Source organism: Orycteropus afer, unplaced genomic scaffold, assembly GCF_000298275.1.
Source record: "Orycteropus afer afer isolate SDZICR_OR568_19922 unplaced genomic scaffold, OryAfe1.0 scaffold00249, whole genome shotgun sequence".
In the NCBI taxonomy this organism is placed as follows: Eukaryota; Metazoa; Chordata; class Mammalia; order Tubulidentata; family Orycteropodidae; genus Orycteropus; species Orycteropus afer.
The window spans coordinates 5,223,125-5,237,317 of record NW_006921836.1 but is presented as its reverse complement, the minus strand read 5'-3'; the positions used below and the strand labels follow the sequence as shown (position 1 = coordinate 5,237,317).

Sequence of the window (14,193 nt, the reverse complement as noted above, 5' to 3'; positions counted from 1 at the left end):
AGATTAGCAATATAAAAACTATAACGAAGTGTAACACATCCACACTGGAGAAATAAAAGTAGGCCAGGGGCCCAAACCAGACTATGGACCAAACTGTTATATCCATTTATTCTAGGACTTTATTTACTACACCATACATTCACCTTCCAAATGTCCTTTAAACTTGTGAATGTGTAGACATCATCAGAAAAAAAAAAATCCATTAAACACACACATTTTCTCAAACAATATTTTGTCATCATTTCCTTATCATAATTCAGCAATGATTTCTTTTTATTATTTACCCGCTAAGCCAACATGAATTTTCAATAACTTTTACAAAGAGGAAATAATCATACTACCATTGGAATGATATTTAAATGCTTGCAAATTGGAAACGATTATACTAAAGAGCCAGAAAAGAATTGGGAAATTTGGTTCAAGCTGATGAGGTAATGGAATCTCAAAAAGTGAAGCTTCATGTCAAGGTCAAGTAAGAATCACTGCCTGAACTGACAAACCGAGGTTTCCTTACTTGAGTTTAGTGCTTCTTATCCATAGAGATACTGCCTAGGAAAACCAAGGGGTGGTCGCTATGAGTGGTTCCAGACTCGAAGGTAGTGAGTTTGTTTTTCTTGTTTGCATGTATGTATAGTAAAGGACTATGGCTTGATGGCCCTCTCATGAAGTAACAGTTTAATAGGAAAAACAGAATTAACAATAAGTTAAGCAAATACATGCAATAATTTCAAAATATGACAATAATTAGCAGCATATATTAACTGTCTTCTATGTATGTACTAGGCACTGTTCTAAGTACTATTCATGACTTTATACCCAGTATTTATAGAACCACTATGAGCCAGGTGGGAGCTCTGGTAGCATAGTGCCTAAGGCACTTGACTGCTCACCAGAAGGCTGGCGGTTCAAACCCACCAGCCACTTCTCGGAAGGAATGTTGGGCAATCTACTTCCATAGTGATACTGCCTCGGCAACCCAAGGAGGGGTCGCTATGAGTTGGGTCTGACTCGACAGTACGTAACAACAGCAACATGAGCCAGGTCCTATATACCTATTGTTTCACAGATGAAAAAAAAAAAAAAAAAAAAAACCTGAGGCAGAGAGATTGAGTAAATTCTTCAAGGTCACAGAAATAAAAGCAGTGGCATCAAGATTAATACCCAAAAAATTACTAAAGCACATAGCTATCAAGTGGAGACCCAGAATAAAAAGGAGTCTGCTCCACGAAGAGCAAAACATCTAAAGTCCCTGACCAGGAAACAGCTGAGTACATTCAAAGAAGTCCAGTGTGGCTTCAGTAGAATTTTAAAAGAGGGGAGGAGGCTGGGGGGTGGGTGGTGGCGGGGGAACCTACCAAAGGTTATAAAAGGCATACATAAAGGCAAATTTTGTAGGGTTTTGGGTGTCATAAGGAGCTCTGGTGGTGTCGTGGGTAAGGCATTTGGCTGCTAACCAGAAGGTTGTTTGTTGTTGTTATGTGTCGTAGAAATCCACCAGCTGCTCTGTGGTAATAAGATGAAGCAATCAACTTCCATAAAGATTTACAGCCTTGGAAACCCAACGGGAGTTGCCATGAGTCAGAATTGACTCAATGGGAGTGGGTTTGGGTGTCACAGAGAAAAAAATAGGTCTTTAAACAACGAAATGAAAAATTGCTAAAGACTTTTAATTAAGATAATCTTACTTTTAAGTAAAATACTCTGAATTACATTTTAAAAGTTCATTCTAGCTGAAATATCCATGTTTGTTATGATTTTACAATAATTTCTTCATTTATCCATTTATTCATTTTTAAAAACAAGCAATTGCTAAGAGTTCATTTTAGCACACATCCTTATCCAAAGTTTTCTATACCAGCAATATCCCTTATTCACTAAACCAAATATATTGGAGGTGTCTCAGTAATTCCTGAATCTTAGCAGCTTTTACAATACTAGACATGTGTACCTTTAATATAAGCTAATCAAGTATTTATACCCATTTAGTCAAACAATTGTTTAACTGAAATATTTTTCTTTGACTAAACTAGTTATTTTGCATCATTTCCTATTCCTTTGAATTTCAGTCTTCTTGCTTCATAGTCCTAGGTAAGAATACAAAAAATTATGGGATAACGGTAAATATATGTTACTATGACAGGCAGGTACCAGACTCCAGCAATGATAAATAGTGTTTATAATATCACCTATAGAGATCACACTGAGATATATTATAGAGCTGAGGGTTTTAATTCTGGGTAGAACTTTCTAGGCAAGAACAACCAACCAGCACAGTCTGAAATACCATATATCTATCTGATGCTATTCAACAGTTTCTTTGAACAAATGTTTATTAAGTATCTAGTATATTCAAAGTGCTATTCTAAAGTACATCAGGAGATATAAAAATATGTCCTCAAGCTTACAAATCCCAGTCAATGAAAAAAGGTCTCGATATGCAATTTTACTTCCTATTTTTAAAGCATTAAAAAAAAAAAAAAAAGGATAAACCTAAATGTAGCTTTCCCAATAAAACTGCATTATGTTCCATCTGTTGAAACAAGAGTATCTCCAAACATTCAAAGTACTGCAGAGAGAGAGAAACATTTCAATAGCTATAAGTATATCAAAGCATCATTCAATATTTTCAATATTTTACTTACTGAGAGCCATAAAGTCTCTAAGTACAAAGAGAGCATCCAGCCCAGTGCTTTCTGGCTTCACAGCAACTTATGAGCACCTGGCTGCTTTTTACTTATATTCCTGAGCTCTGGCCTCTCTAAATTGATTCAGCAGGTCTGAGGTGGAGCCAGGCAGTTGGTATTTATCATTAAAAGTTTTCCAGGTGATTCTGATCTGTGATCAGGCTTTGGAATGCAAATTTAGTCCACCCCCACCTCCCAATCTTATATACAAATATGGTATGCGTACCCCAAAACAAATCAGTTCTTTTCTGATTTAATATGCACAGTGGCAGGACCTTGACCCTTAGAGGTCTATAACCAAAGCCAAACAAACAAACAAAAAATCTCACTGTCCATGAGTCATTTCTGGCTCATAGCAACCCCTCCTTGGGTTTCCAAGGCTGTATCACTACAGAAGTAGATTATCCAACCTTCCTTCCGAGGAGTGGCTGGTGGGTTTAAACCACCAGACTTCTGGTTAGCAGTCAAATGCCTTAGGCACTACGCCACCAGAGTTCCCTTAAAGGGATATAGTTCTTAGAAAATTACCCAACATTTTGTTCCACAGATGTGTCAGTACGGTTATTGACAATATATGTCTCCAGAAGTAAGACTATAAGCCCCATTAAAGTAAAGGCCAGGACTGTTTTCTTTACTGTTGCATACTATATTCGAGTTTTCCAGAGAAGCAATACCAACAGGTTATCTATCAAATTTCCCACATACAAAGAAGAGATAAGGGGAATAGATTATTGAATTTAAGGGACTGACTTACACGACTGTGGGGGCTGATAAGTTCAAAATATGTCATAGCAACCCCTTCTTGCGTTTCTGAGGCAGTATCTCTATGGAAGTAGATTGCCCAATCTTCCTTCCCAGGAGTGGTTGGTGGGTTTGAACCGCCAGCCTTCTGGTTAGGCACTATGCCACCAGAGCTCCCAGGTCAGGAGGCAGGATGGAAGTTCCAGCCATGGATCCATATTAGATCTTAAGGCAGAATTATTTCTCTGAGGGAAACCTTACTTTTTATACTTAAGGCCTTCAACTGATTAGATGAGGATTGCTTACATCAAAGAGAGTAATCACCTGTACCTAGAATCACCTGATTGTAATCATTAATCATATCTACAAAATACCTTCACAGCAACATCTAGATGAGTGTTGACCAAACAACTAGGGGCCATAGCCTAGCCAATATGACTCCTAAAATTAACCATCACCCACACCTAGCAATTAACACAGACCTTGAAATGGGAGATATGCCGGCACATAACAACAACAACAACAACATACTTGATTCAGTGAAGTCCTTCATTAATGTGACCTGAATTCTCTTTCTGAAACATCCACCTATTATGCTAGTTTTTATAGTTCCAGGAAACCTAATAAAGCCATATGCCAGATGCTGGAAATATAAACATGATACGGTATCCTTCTCATTTCTCATAAAGCTCTTATTTTTTTTTATCTGGGAACAATGATGCAGATGTATTTAATCCAAAGTAGTACTTTATGAGCCCATTACAGTAAAAAGACAAAGAAGGGTTTGCTTAGGAAAGGAAACCCACTTTGTAGGTTACTGGAATGGGGAGGGAAGGGGAGGGAGTAATTTCAGGCTATTTGGGGCCACATGCTGACATCGGTAAGGAGAGGGATATACAGAAAGGATCTGTGACCACCAAGATAACATTAGGAAATGGGAGGACACCGATTGGGCACATTGGAAATAGATGACAGATGCTAATACCAACCAATGTGTTCACAATACTGCATTACCATTAACACCAAACACCAAAACAAACAAACAAACAAAAATAGTAGTACGTTCAATGCCAAAGAAAAAACCCAAACCAAACCCACTGCCACTGAGTAGATTGAAAATCATAGCAACCCTATGGACAGAGAACTACCCCATAATGTTTTCAAGTCTATAAAATCTTTATGGGAGCAGACTGCCACATCTTTCTCCCACAGAATGGCTAGTGGGTTTGAACCACTGACTTTTTGGTTAGCCAAATGCTTTTACCACTGCACCACCGGAGTTCAAAACTAAGGTGAAATAAAGAGGAAATTTGGAAGTAGGCAACTAATTTAGTTGTGACTGAGGTAGAGGAAATTGAGCAAGGGATAGCAAGGAATGCTTTTCCTTGGATAAAGCAAGCCTAAGTTGAGTCTTGATGATTTAGCACTTGAATTCTTGAATGTGCACATACCTTGAATCAAATAGAATAAATTTTGTTTATCTTTCACAGGGCAGTCTTTCAATTACAAATACATGTGGAAAAGTCTGTCTCTCAAACCTTCCCCAGGACAAAATATCCACGTTCCTTTATTCTTTTATCTCACATATAAGTATTATGCTTTCCTTATTATTTTTGTTCCACAGCAAATTAATTTAATTTATATTACTTTAATGTAGCACACAGTTTTCAAGTTAAAGAGCTGTAGTTGAACTCCACAGGTACATATTTTGGTTATGAGTAGCATGAGTACTGAAAGTTAAGTGTGACTTATAAAGCAAACTGCACTGATAGGTAGACCATAACAAAACAAAACAAAAAACCCAAGCCTCTCCCCCCCAGTTTACTAAATAGAAATAAATATGTCACACTAAATAAATACAAGGCAACCAACATAAATAGGTTTAAAGTAAGACACTGATAATTGTCAAGGGTTATTTTTACCATCTTGACTGACATTTTAGAACAACTTCCACAATAAACTAATATATACCCACTGCCATAGAGTTCATTATGACTCATAGTGACCCCCATTGGATTCCTAAGGCTGCAAATCTTTTCCAAAGCAGACTGTCTCATCTTTCTCCCATGGAGCAACTGGTGAGTTTGAACTACCAGCATTTTGGTTAGCAGCCAAATGCCTTAACCACTGTGCTACCAGAGACCTCCTTAAACATATATATATATATATATGTATATATGTATGTGTGTATATATATATATATGTATGTATATTATGTATGTATATGTATATGTATGTTTATAGGGATATATAGGCATACCCAATTAAGCATCATTGTTTATAGTAAGCCCAAGAAAGATGGCTCCGAGTTGATGTCATTGTCATAGAAACAATTTCTCTGACAGGCCCTGATCAAATCAATGAGGACTGCAGCAGTGTGGACCTCTTATGGTTAAAGCATGGGGAAAAGATTGAAATATCAAAAGTAAAAGATTCTACTAGCTGTAATGTTTAATACTATTCTCATTCTAAAGTTAATTTTTCCCTTGTATTCTTAAGGTATAATCTTGGAAAGGTACCTCTTTTCTCCAAAATAAAAGAGAAAAAAAGTATTTTTAACTGAAAACTATGAATTCCATTTCTTCAAAGATATTTGGGGAAATCTACTGAACTCTTCTGAAGAATGAAATCAATCTCAGGTTGCGTCCATATACTGGAGAAGTACAAACCCCCAAACTGATCAAACAAACTCAACAGCTGCTCTATGTCTATTAAAACAGTGCTAGAAAGGAGCTTGTTTGATGCATTTCTCCTGGGAGATGTGTGTTTAAAATGAGACTAGAAATCACATTCTCTGCTGTAAAGTAACTCTGACAGGCCCCAAACTGGGAATATGCCTGTAATTAATAAATGAAATTTACTAAGCTCATTTCCTGTGTTTACTTCCACCTACACGACCCTCTTTTATGGGTCTACACCTGATGCTCCTTAGACTTTAAATAAAAAAAATAAAAAAACACAAGATCTGAAATGAAGAGGAGATATCATTCAGTTGCTTCTCAAGGCACAGTCTTTTTTGATGTTGTTTGCTGTTGAGTGGATTCCAACCCATAGTGACCCTATATGAGGAAGTAGAAGTGTCCCATAGGATTCCCTAGACTGTGATCTTTGGGGGATGAGATATCAGATCTTTTCTCCCACAGGACTGCTGGTGGGTTCTAACTCCAATCTTTTGGTTAGCAGTCATGTGCTAAGACATTGTGCCTCTAGGGCTCCCTGATGGTCTTCTTAGTAGGCATGTAAACAAAATGTGTAAAAGGTAAACTCCTTTAAGGCAGGATTCCCCCATCAGAGGAACTGGTACATGGTAAGCAATTTGCATATATTTATTGCTTGGTTATCATCAGTCAAAAGATATAGCTGGGATTCAGGCTCTAATATGAAGACCTTGCTCATCTACAATACGTTGATTCCATTCAACCTCTCCCCTGGCCATGGCCAATGATGATACCTTAACTTTTATCTAAGCTTCTCCCATTATCTCACTACTAAAGAGTCACAATGTTTGCCTTAAAGACCAGGTCTTTGGGAATAAGTTCCATAAAATGAACTCTGAATTTTACCTCAAGAGAGATAAAAAAGATCTTGCCCCAAATGAAGTTCCAGATTATCAAAACTGTTGAAGCATCAAGCAAGTCTCTACAGATTACTTTTACTTAAATTTATAAGCTTTTATTTTGGCTACTTTTTTTTCCCCCTTGTTGTTTAATAGTTACTACTAAGAATGAGGCTTTTTGGTTCTGCTGACTGGCCACATCCACTCATAATATATGGTTATTCTTTTGGAGAGATAACTCAGCATAATGCTGCTTTCCCTGGCTATTATCAACAGGATCAGAAAACCCTTTGGGAGGGGGCCATAGTTTGAGATGAATGTTAAAGGATGACTAAGAGAGATCAGGAAAATGAGGAGGAAGAGAAAGTCTATTCTAGACAGAGGAACTACAACTGTCATTCTCAAAATGTGATCCTAGTACCAGTGCATCGGCATTACCTTTTTAAGAACTTGTGAGGAGTGCAAATGCTTTTATTTTTTTTTTTTTAGAAATATGAATCCCTAATGGATCATATCCTAATGAGTCAGAAACTCTGGTGTAGAACCAAGAAACCTAAACTTCAGTAAGCTCTGTAGGTGATTCTGATGCATCTTAATGATAAGGACCACTGAAAAGTTATATATCTTCATGTGTTTGAAGAAATGCAATTGCTTTGATATAATACAAGTTAGAGGAACTCTGATGGCAGTGCAGTTAAAGCATTGGGCTGCCAACCAAAAGGTCAGCAGTTCAAACCCACTAAGCACTCAGAAGGAGAAAGATGAGGCAGTCTGCTGAAACAAAGATTCACTTTTGGAAACCCTGTAGGGCAGTACTACTCTGTCCTATAAGGTTTCTATGCATTGGAATCGACTGGATGGTAGTGGGTATACTTCCTTCAAGACAGATTTGTTTGTTCTTCACCAACACTATAATTGAAATACATCAATTCTTCTTCAGTCTTCCTTTTACATTGTCCAGTTTTCACATCATATGAGGCAACTGAAAATACCATGGCTTGGTTCAAGCATACCTCAGTCCTCAAAGTGACATATTTGCTTTTTAACACCTTTAAGAAGTCTTTTTGCAGCAGATTTGCCCGATGCAATACGTTGTTTGATTTCTTGACTGCTGCTTTCATAGGTGTGAATTGTGGATCTAAGCAAAATGAAACCCTTGACAACTTCTGTCTTTTCTCTATTTATCATGTTATTGATTACTGGCCCACCTGTGAAGATTTTTGTTTCCTTTATGTTGAGGTATAAGCCATATTGAAGGCTGGAGTCTTTGGTTTTCATCAGTAAGTGCTTAAAGTCCTCTTTGCCTTCAGCAAGCAAAGTTGTGTCATGTGCACAATGCAGGTTGTTAGTCTTCCTCTAATCCTGATGCCATGTTCTTCTTCATGTAGTTCAGTTTCTCAGACTATTTGCTCAGCATACAGACTGGATAAGTAGAGTGAAAGGCTATAAATAGTTATATAGGTACATACCCAAACCACCAAAGCCATTGTCATCGAGTTGACTCTGACTCATAATAATGCTATAGGACAGAGTAGAAGTGCCCCATAGTGCTTCCAAGACTGAAAATATTTAAGGAAGCAGATTGTCTCATCTTTCTCCCATGGAACAACTGGTAGGTTTGAGTTGCCAACTTTTGGATTAGCAGCCAAATGCCTTAACCACTGCACCACCAGAACTCCTCATAAAGGTAGATAGATAGATGTACTGCAGATGAGATATCTTAGGAAAACCATATAAGAGAGAAGAGAATTGAGGTTACAAAAAAAAAAAGAAAACCTGAAATGGGTAAAGACTGTGATAGCTATGCTGGTGGACAGAGGAAGAGGGAGTCAAAAAGAACATTGGTGTTTGACTTTTTACACTACTACCAAGGACTCAAGGAGCTCTGGTAGTGTAGTGCCTGAGGCACTTAACTGCTAACCAGAAGGCTGGGGTTCAAACCCACCAGCCACTTCTTGGAAGGAACATGGGGCAATCTACTTTCATAGTGATACTGTCTCAGAAACCCAAGGAGGGGTCGCTATGAGTCAGGTCTGACTCAACAGCACATAACAACAACAACAACAACAACCATGGACTCAATAATTCATTTTCTATTTATACAAATTGTTGGCTTAAATGGAAAAATATGGTCAACCTGAAAGCACTCGAGTTTGTATAATTTTTAGAGATGCATCTTTTTCAAAGGTAAGGTAATGGTTAAAGAAAAAAAAAAAAAAAGCCTGTTTCAAAAATCTAAAGATACACACACAGACATGTGTATTTCAACTTAATGGCAAATATAGGTAACAATGATTGTCCTTGAGTTCAGGAAAAATAAAAAGATTTACAGTACAACTTTAAATATTGATCATCAGGGCAAATAGTTGTTTTAGTAGCCATAAAAAGACAATTGTTTCAAGCCTTTTCTCCCTTTCCCTTGCCAGCTTCAGACTCCATGAAACGAAGGAACACTGCAGTTATTCCAGTATCCCCTCCCAATCTTCTTTTCAAATTCTGTTTTAGTAAATTTACTGTAGAGAGGCACTTTCCATCTTAAAAGTCAATTTATTATAAAAATTTATTTCTATAATGTCCCTTGGTGCTAGGGAGGAATGTAAGGAAGTTGTGTTGCTTCATGCTACAGTGTAATTTTGATCCAATTCACATCCCCAAAGACAATATGGTGTTGAGGGGGTAGGGGAGTTGAATGTAAGATGTCACCCTAACCCTCACCTTGGTCCATCTGGCAGTAGATATCTATTTCCAAACCCACCCCCCCCACCCACCCCCACAAGCAAGCAAATCATCCTACAACAAAATGCTGCAATATTTCCCAAATATTACTTTGTATCTTATGGTCCTAGCTACCTTTTTTGTCCCCTTAATAACTTCTGAAGGACACATGTACGTTTTAGGGTAGGGAAGGGTGTAAGATGAATTACCTCTTTCCACCAAATGTCTCTCCTCTCTCTCCAAATTATGGATAATGAGGCCAGAAGTATAATGACTAAAGGAGTTTGAAACAGTAATTACTGAACTAATCTCAAAAATGGTGGTAACTGCAGCGCAACAAAACTTTGTAGCTGTCAGAGAGCCGCTTGGAATGCGATAAACATCTTGTGTTTGCAAACCCAGCTGCTGCACCGAAGGAAGTTCCATATTAGCAAATTACCACAACGACCTGCTACATACAACTCATTTTGATTTTGTAATGAGAAATCCCATTAAACTCGAGTAACTTAGTTGTGACTGTTCAAGTTAAACACCTTTTGTAGGGGGTGGGGAAGAAGGAAAGAAGGCAGGTTTCAGGGGGCTAATTGTAGGTCCTAGTGGCCACTCCTCGGAAGGAAGGTTGGGCAATCCTACTTCTGTAGTGATACTGCCTCGGAAACCCAAGGAGGGGTCGCTATGAGTCAGGCTGACTCGACGGCACATAACAACAACAACAACAGTGGACTTAGAAGCCTGTAATTTTGCAAACAGCTCTTTTCATTAGTTCTCACTGATCACCAGAGGGTTGAAGTTTAAGGTAGTTTTTACCAAACTTCAAACCAAACTCAATGCTGTGGAGTGGGATGCAACTCACAGCAACCCCTCCTTGGGTTTCCCAGGCGGTTCCGAGGAGTGGCTGATGGTTTTGAACCCACAGCCTTCTGGTTATCAGTCCAATGCCTTAGGCACTACACCACCAGAGCTACCAGTTTTCTCAAAACCATGCAAGCTTTGAGACTGCAGGTCAGGACTGCAAAGGAGAATGTTTCCAAAGCTTAGGCTTGAAAATCTTCCAGGAAGATATAAAGTCCCAGTCCCAAATGCCCATGACTTTTCTGTTCCACGCACCTTCTCACCAGGGTCCTGAGAGTAGCCCATCTCCTCCCCCATTCCTTTCGCCCTTAAGTGGCAGAGAGCAAACTCTAGATTCCAGCTGCCTTTGCCCCTTCCGCCATCTTGCCCTCAATGCCACGAACGTGATTTCTCCCCTTACGCTTCACCTAGAGAGAGACCCTGGGCTGTGCTGCGCTTTCTTCGCACCCTTTTGTGACGCACATGGCAACAGCCTGGTCCCAGCGCTCACAAAGACAGGACGAAACCGTGAGCAAACTTAGTGCTCCCAGAGCATCAAGCTGGCTTGGGCTCAGGTCCTGCAGCTCCAACACTAAGGGCCCCTGGCGGTGCTAAAGCCATCCCAGAGCCCTGATACCTCCATCACTCGTTATGGCCAGCCAGTTCTGCCTCCAGCTCTCCCCGTGCCTCTCGCCCCTGAAACCCTTAAAGCCACACTTCAGAGATGTCCAAGTGGGCATCTGTGTGGCAATCAAGAGGAGTGATGGGAGGATCCATCTCGCTGTGGTCACAGAGATCAACAGAGAAAACGCTTGGGTCACAGTAGAGTGGGTCGAGAAAGTCAAAAAAGGCAAGAAGATTGATCTAGAGACCATATTCCTGCTGAATCCAGCACTGGTCTCAGCCGAACACCCCATGCTGTCCAGGCCATTGTCACCCTTGTCTCTAGTGCCGCCTTCTGCCATTGGTGACCAGCGTATTGCCACTCAGTGGATGGCAATGATCCCCCAGAAAAATGAAACGCCTTCAGGCGACAGCGTCGCTGTGAGGGTCCCCAGTAACCCTTGCCTAATGAAACGGAAAAAATCACCCTGCGTGCGGGAAATCGAGAAACTGCACAAGCAGCGGGAGGAACGCAGGCTGCAGCAGCTAGAGATCCGAGCCCAGCGTGCCCGTGATATCAACACAGGAAACCCCAACTCCCAGATCATGCGCATGATCAAGGAGTACCGCCGGCACCTGGACAGCAGCAAGATGTCTGGCCTGGAGCCCTTGCAGGACCACCGGATCTGTGTCTGCGTGAGGAAACGGCCTCTCAACCAGCAAGAGACCATCATGAAAGACCTGGATATCATCACCATTCCTTCGCACAATGTGGTCATGGTACACGAGTCTAAGCAAAAGGTGGACCTCACCCGCTACCTGGAGAACCAGACATTTTGCTTTGACTATGCTTTTGATGACACCGCCTCCAACGAGTTAGTGTACCAGTTCACGGCTCAGCCGCTAGTGGAGTCCATGTTCCACAAGGGCATGGCTACTTGCTTTGCCTATGGCCAGACGGGCAGCGGGAAAACGCACACCATGGGTGGGGCCTTCTCAGGCGGCGACCAAGATTGCTCTGAAGGTATCTATGCCCTGGCAGCGCAGGATGTCTTCCTCATGCTCAAAAATCCTGCTTATGAGAAGCTGGATCTCAAAGTCTATGGGACATTTTTTGAGATTTATGGGGGCAAGGTGTATGACTTACTGAGCTGGAAGAAGCAACTGAAAGTCCTTGAAGATGGCAATCAGCAAATGCACGTGGTTGGACTGCGGGAACAGGAGGTGTGCTGTGTAGAGGACATTCTAAACCTTGTGGAACTAGGGAACAGCTGCCGGACTTCTGGACAGACATCTGTCAATGCCCACTCTTCCAGGAGTCATGCGGTGTTCCAGATCATCTTGAAGTCACAGGGGGAACTGCACGGAAAGTTTTCCCTCGTTGACTTAGCTGGGAATGAAAGGGGAGCAGATAATGCTAAGCTCAACCGAAAGAGGCAGCTGGAAGGGGCGGAGATTAACAAAAGTCTTCTAGCCCTCAAGGAATGCATCCGGGCATTAGGTCAGAATAAGCCTCATACTCCATTTAGAGCCAGCAAACTCACACAGGTACTGCGGGATTCCTTTATAAGCCAGAACTCAACCACCTGCATGATTGCTACTATCTCTCCAGGGTTGGCCTCTTGCGAAAACACCCTCAACACTTTAAGATATGCAAACAGAGTAAAAGCATTAGCTCTCGATGACAGGCCCCACCATCGTAGCCTCTATTCTGTAGGACATGCACCGATGTTGCAAAAGCACAATGAAAATTCAGAAATATCCCTTCAGAGGGACAAATTTATTAAAATGCCTTGTATACAGAGTGATAAGGAGGAAGAAACTGAAGGAGAAATTGAAGCATTATCCACTCCATCAGTGGAGAATGCTATGACTTCATGGAAGGAATCCAGCCAATGGCCCAAGAACATGCAAGAGGCAGCTGATGAGGTAAACTATGGTACTGATTTTTTTATTGCCCAGTTATTGGTCATTTTGGATCAGAAAATTGGTGTTCTGACTGAGATTCAAAAGAAACTGAGATTATTACAGGCTGACTTCCAAAAGATGAGGAAAGTAGAGTGACATCCATAACAAGGTATCAGGGTTGAAATGATGGACATGGTGCTGCTGTTCCCACATCTCAGACAGGAAAAGTGTCCAAATCACCTAGATGTAAAGATCCTCCTGGAAACATTAAAATATGCTTGTCGGAAATGCAGTCTGCCTTCTTTCTTTGTGTTTCTATGTTGTTGTTGTTGTAATGTGCCGTCGAGTCGCCCCCGACTCATAGCGACCCCTCCTTGGGTTTCCAAGGCAGTATCACTACGGAAGTAGGATTGCCCAACCTTCCTTCCAAGGAGTGGCTGGTGGGTTTGAACTGCCAGCCTTCTGGTTAGCAGTCAAGTGCTTTAGCCACTATGCTACCAGAGCTCCTTTGTGTTTCTATAGTACGTTATTATTCTGCAGGACGGTTCTTAACAGTGTTGGTTTTGCCCTCCTAGAGCATATATCTGGAGACATTTTCAGTAGTCACAACTGGAGTGGAGGTAAGGGGGTGGTGTAGTATAGGCATCTAGTGGGTAGAAGCCAGAGATGTTTTAAACATCATACAATGCACAGGACAGAAAGTATGATCCTGGCTCACACTCCATAGGGTTCAAGGTTGAAAAACTCTTTTATGGGAGGATCCAGCTGTGATGAAACTAGATACCCAGAATTTTGTGGCTAGGAATGCAAAGTACTTTGTATTTAAGGGACTAGGGGTGGGAACACACCAAAGGGTACATCAAAAATGCAAAACCAAACCCACTGCCATTGAGTCAATTCTGAATGATAGTGACCATATAGGACCGAGCAGAACTACCCCACAGGGTTTCAAAGGCTACACATCTTTATGGAAGCACACTGTCACCTCTTTGTCCTATGGAGCTGCTGGTGTGTTCTAATCGCCAAGCTGTTGGTCAGCAGCTTTGTGCTTAACCACTGTGCCAGTAGGGTTCCCAAGGGGAATACAATGGAAGGAAATATAATGATACCCAGCCATGCACCTGTCTCTGTTGTACTGATGAACAGCTATAGACA

At 40.8% G+C, this 14,193-nt stretch overlaps 1 protein-coding gene across 1 annotated transcript; it reads left to right on the top strand.

Annotated features, from left to right (window-relative positions):
* Nucleotides 1-11,178: 11,178 nt before the first annotated feature.
* KIF2B (kinesin family member 2B) lies at nt 11,179-13,194 on the top strand. The gene has a single exon (XM_007949655.1). The coding sequence runs from the start codon at nt 11,179-11,181 to the stop codon at nt 13,192-13,194; it is 2,016 nt and encodes a 671-aa protein (XP_007947846.1).
* Nucleotides 13,195-14,193: the final 999 nt, after the last annotated feature.